Source organism: Echinops telfairi, unplaced genomic scaffold, assembly GCF_000313985.2.
Source record: "Echinops telfairi isolate 266 unplaced genomic scaffold, ASM31398v2 ScPeMD7_9;HRSCAF=40, whole genome shotgun sequence".
NCBI classification, from domain to species: domain Eukaryota; kingdom Metazoa; phylum Chordata; class Mammalia; order Afrosoricida; family Tenrecidae; genus Echinops; species Echinops telfairi.
In genome coordinates this window covers 29,309,530-29,315,184 of record NW_022103906.1, presented here as the reverse complement: position 1 = coordinate 29,315,184, position 5,655 = coordinate 29,309,530, and the positions used below count along the sequence as shown (strand labels likewise).

Here is a 5,655-nt window from a genome sequence, read left to right as displayed (position 1 = left end):
TAGCTTTGGGGAGTGGGGATGGGCAGGGCCAGCCATGCTGACTCCAACATGTCGAAGGGTATGGAATGTGCGGCTAATCGTCTCCACGGACAACTGCCTGTTTGGCCACGAGAGCAGAGAGAAGAACTGACGGTGCCCAGCGAGCGTTACCGAATCTGTAGATGAATGCCAATCAAAGGGGGAGAGCGGATGCAGAACAGAAATCCCATTAATTGATTTAGTAAAAAGAAAGAAGTGGGCTCTTTCCTGCCTACATGGCTAATTTACTTCTGACACCGTTGTAAGTTCAAAAGCAGGCTTGGAATATAATTCGGATGATTACATAATCAATGCCTCACCCCTGCCTTTCTCCCCTTGATGCATGTGACTGGCGGGGGGAATTCAGGAGAAGCACACGGCTCCATCCTCCGGAGCTCATGGACCAGTGAGGGAGATAGACTAAAAAAAAATTTTTTTTAAACAAGATAGCATGAGAAGTTCTAAGGGTGAGGGCCATGCTTGCACTGAGAGGCCTGAGAGGTAGTCATGAAGCAGGGATTCTGAGCATACCAAACCAAACCAAACCAAACCAAACTCACTGCCATCGACTTGATTCCAACTCAAAGTGACCGGATAGGACACAGTAGAACTGCCCGTGTGGGTTTCTGAGACTAACTCTTCACAAGAGTAGAAATGCTCATTGCTTTCTCCAGCAGTGTGGCTGGTGGTTTCAAACTGCTGACCTTGTGGTTAGCTGCCCAGTGCATAAACCACTATGCCCCCAAGAGAGGCTTAATGAGATCCCACCAAGACCTTACATAACTGTTGCTAAAGGTGAGTTCACCAGTGTGCTGGGAGAGTTTGCTCTCTCCACCCCCATCCAGGTTCCGCTGCGCCCCTTGCTCCCGCCTCTAGCTCACCAATAGTGACCAGCCACTGTCAAGCCGGTCCTACCTCTGGGTGTCAGAGGAGAACTGTGCTCCACAGGCGTTCCCTGGCTGGTTTTACAGAAGTAGATCACCAGGCCTTTCTCCTGAGGCACTTCTGAACTCAACCTCTAATCTTCGGGTTAGCACAAGAGTCTGTGAACTGTTTTCGGCACCTGGGGAGTCCCTCCTTTATCTAGCCATCTCACCCATTCACTCGCTCACTGTCATCGAGTCAAATTTGACTCAGAAGAACCGGGCAGGACAGGGTAGAACTGCCCCTGTGGGTTTCTGAGACTAATTCTTTTTGAGAACAGAAAGCCTCACCTTCCTCCCTTGGAGCAGCTGGTGGGTTCAAACTGTTGACCTTGCAGTTAGCAGCCCAAGGTGAACGCCACGGCAGCACCAGGACTCCATGGATATATCTAGCAGGTGACACAAAGGAAGGGTGGTCTGATCAGACTCCTCAATTAAAAATAAGACTAGAATCCCCTCGAACAGTAAATACCATGGAGCTGGGAGGGCTTGGGGGAACAGAGAAGCCGCTCCAGCATGGAAGCCCTGGTGAATCTTTAGACAGGGAGCTCATGGACATACCGTGCTTCTGAAGCTCCAAGCCCAGGGTGAAAAGGTACAAGTGCATGGCCATGTGCATGCGAAACCTCTTACTAGCTTCCGTGATGAGTGCTATAAAGCACATCTTCCTCCTCCTCTACACAGGCTTCCAACCAAAAGGAGCATTCTGTGAGCTGTTCCTCTGCCGCCCTGCGTTTCTCTGTGAGCAGACAAATTAATAAGTCAGGAGTTAGGACCCAGAGATATTTTTCAGACTTACACGGTCTGACAGCTGACTGGCAATCAGTGAAGTGTGCTTTAAACAGCATCACACTGATGTGAGGCAGCTGGGGAGAGTATTTTAGTCCGATCCAGGTGTCGGCTTTCACCTGGGTTCCGGGTCGGACCCTCCACCCCGGCACTTTCAGACTGAAAACCCCATTCCCCAGTGGAAATACGCAGCCGTTGGGAAGGAAGAAAGTGTCTTTCTAAAGCTGACACCATGAGGCTGCCAGCGTTGATGTGGGCGCTCGTGGTCCTCGGAGCCTCGGGTAAGCTCAAGCTCCACTAACCCCCAAGTGCAATCGCCGAGCGATTTAAGCCAGGGAGGCAGGGCCGTGGCACTAATTATGCTCGCCTCGGAAAACGACGCAGGTAGGTATCTTCCAGGTAACTTTGACAACGTGGACCGTGGAGTCGTTCTGGGGAACCTTATCCATGCTGGCCATCATGTTTCCGCTCTTCTTGTTTCAGACCACTGGGATGGTCTTTCTTGCTTGTCAGGAAAAGACAGGCGCAGGGCACACCTTGCTGGCTGCCCTGGCGCTCCCCGGGAAATTGTTCAAGTCTTTGGCACAGAAATGCACCCGATCAGCATTTTTGTATCATTATCTGCTAATAATCACGTTATCTGTGTGTAGATATTTCATTTTGCCCAATATGTGCTGAAGCCTTGTATAAGTGTTTTGGTAAGTTTGGGTGGGTGGGTGGGGGCTGGATCATTACGTTCGTATGTCACCATTAAACAGAAAGCTACCAAATGTCTGTGAACGTTGCACGGCTTCTTAACCAACTGAAAACAGGAGAATCCTGGCTTGACAGAGAGAGGACAGATGGGCTTAAAAAGAGAGAAAGAGGGAGGGAAGGAGGGAGGGAGAGAGGGACGGAGGGAAGGAGAAGAAAGGCAAGGGGAATAAAAGATAACAATAAAGAGACAAAAAATACTGGAAAGTCTACAAGCAGTGGTCGTTCACACCTGCCACCTTCGGGGTCTTGGGATCACTTCCACTTTTCGTGTAACTTAGAGCAAACCCATTCCAGCCGGGCAGGAACGCATCTGAGCCTTGCAGCCAGCTGGTGAGAGAGCATTCTCATCGTATTTCTTTCTCCTCGGTGTTTTCTCCACATTTGAATATTGGGATTCTTAGGGGGACAATGGGAGATGCAGAGGTGGATTCACCCAACCCCAGACTTAAACCAAGATGTAAAAAGTTGTAGGGCCAGGAGATCCGCCTAAAACATCGTCATCGCGTCAAAAAGCTTAGCCTTTCTCTCCTCGGCCTGGAAACATGCAGAGGAGTGTCAGTACAGAGAACAAACCCAGTATCACTCAGTCTGTCTTCCACAAAGTTACCCACCGCAAAAATAATATCCGGCGTCTCTGCAGAGTGGCACCAGAGAATGTATCTATTTCTATCCTTTTTTTACGAGAGCACCCTATGTCTTTTGAAAGAATTGATCTGCACCATTCTTTTCTGAGGGCAACCATCCCTCTGGCTCACAAGGGCAGTGAGCACACACCCTCTGGGCTCCAGGGTCATTGTCCTCTAGGCATGATAATGGTTGAGTAAGTACATCCGAGTTGGAGGGGAGCCTGGTCCTAGTTCTCCATTGTGTAGGATGCAGGATTGTGTGGTGAGGCCCGCTGAGCTGCCAAGGATCCGAAATAAATCTATCTAACAGCCTGCAACAAAGGCCCCAGCTGTGAACATTTCCGGATCCATTGAAATCTATTTCTATTTTCAGCTACGACCACCTTTCCTGGGTTCTTTAATCTTCGAACCCACTGGAAAGAATATAGTTTTGTTTTAGTACATATAAATATCGATGTACACACAGGTGGTGTTTTTTTCTACTTATTTCCCACAATAAAACGTGTGCCCATTCAACGTTTTTCACATGTACAACCCCCAGTGGCATTGATGATGTTTTTCATGTTATATGCAACTGCCACCGCTACCCATTGCCAAAGGGTTCCACCGCCACGATCGGAAACTCAGCGCCCAATAGCAATGACCTCCTCACGCCCCCACCCCCAATCTCTGCTAGCAAATATTACACTCTGGTGTCTCTCTAGTTCTCTATTCCAGATATTTCATAGAAGTGGGGCCACACGGTGTTTGTCCTTTTATGGGATAGCAGTAGGTTGCAATAGATTTATTTCACTCGGCAGAATGCATCTCCAGTTGATGCATGTGGTAGCATGTATCAGGACCCCAGTGCTCTGGATGCCTGAGGAACCTTCCATTGTACACCTTTGTTTCTCCGTGCACTGGCTGGTGAATGTGTGAGTTGTGTCCACCCTTCGGTTACTGTGGACAGTTGGATAGTGGCCCAAGGAGCCATTGGTGTGCACGCTTTGGTGTGCCTTTGTGCTTTCAAGATTTTATGGTGGAGGGAGGGGGTCTATGCCTAGGATTGGGATGGCTGATTCCTATAAATGAGTTCTACATTTAATGTTTGGAAGAACTACCAGCTATTTTTCTACAGGCGCTGGGCTGGAAAATACTACCTTCTGGTTACACAAAATTACCTTGTTCAAATGACAAGGAGCAACATTTTGAGATTCTGCTTTGGTAGCAAAGGCAGTCATATAGGACTGTAGCCAGATGACCTCTCTTACAGTGCTCACTTGAACGTGCATGCTGTGTCTGCTCCCAGGAAGCGGGGACTAGGCCTAATGCACGCTCCCATCATTGTTACCATCTGAGGGCTTCCGTGTTTTCATGTAGGTACTCAGTGGCATCTCAATAAATATTTACTAGCCATGGTTCCAGTATTGGGGATGCGAGTGGGAACAAAACAATGCCATTTTAATAAACACGCAGGCTAGTAAGACTTCATTAGACACTTATTATTGGACTCCACTTCTGTGTTGACAAGGCTGGCTCTTCGGGTTGACAGAACAGGCTTTTATTCGGGCAGAGGGAGTGATAATGACGGCAAAAACCAAAGTCTATCAAAATGTCGAGACTAAAGTTATAAGGGCATCTCTCAGAACCATACTTGCCAAGGTTTGAACTGTTTCAATTTCTTCTTTACTCTCTTGGCTAAGGATAGACGATGGCATTCAATGTCTTTAGAAAATCCATAAGCCATCATGGAAAGCTTCATCTATTAACTTTTGTCCGTCTTAACGAGTTTGTCAAGATTTTGCTAAAGGCGGGTGGAGCTGAGGGGGTGGAGAGAAAGCAGGGCATGCTGAGGGCCTGAGAAAGGGAGTGAGACCCAAAGGCCAACTCTGACTTCAAAAATGGCTTGGTGTTTGTTTTTCTTAAGCTGGTCTGAGCACCTTATTCAGATCCCTCACATTTCTACTTACTGGATTTGAGAGAGTCCTAGCTCCTTAGGCGGAGTCCTCTTTAATTTCTTCATAGTTTTTGATGTTTTTAGCTAAGTCTAGCCTGACCCCCACCTTGCAATGACTCGATCCCCCAAACTCCATGATGGGTTTGAATCGGACCATTGCGGTGATGGTTTTGTTGCTGTTTGTTGGAGTGGGGGTGGGACAGTAGAATTGCTGAGTCAGAAGGCTTTCATTGACTGATTTTCAAAGCAGTTTACCAGGCCAATCTTCTCAGTCCATCCGGAAGCTCAGCTGAAACCTGTTCAGCATCACAGCATGAGCTGCATTGACCGGGAATTGAACTGGGTCTCCACAATTCTACCAGGGACCCACCACCGCCCTCACTGAGAGCTTTCCCTGAATGCTTTCTCCATCCCCACAGGTGGCATTCAGGAGTGGAGGGCGGTGCCTCCATCCAGGACACATCTTAAACTTTGACTCTTGTTTGTCTCTTGGGCACAGTAAAGATCCGGCATTGATAGACTGTTTTGGGTATTTATTTCATGGACACCAAGATCCTAGAAGCACAGGGCAGGCCAGCTGCAAGGGGCCTTTGAAATCATCCCCCCC

General features: G+C 48.3%; 1 protein-coding gene across 1 annotated transcript in view; it reads left to right on the top strand.

Annotated features, from left to right (window-relative positions):
* Nucleotides 1-1,950: 1,950 nt before the first annotated feature.
* CHRNB3 (cholinergic receptor nicotinic beta 3 subunit) overlaps nucleotides 1,951-5,655 on the top strand; it is a 38,761-nt gene continuing 35,056 nt past the window's right edge. The window contains exon 1 of the mRNA XM_045286814.1: nucleotides 1,951-2,011. Within this exon, the coding sequence (XP_045142749.1) occupies nucleotides 1,963-2,011 (49 nt within the window). The 5' untranslated portion in view covers nucleotides 1,951-1,962. The remainder of the gene's footprint in view (nucleotides 2,012-5,655) is intronic.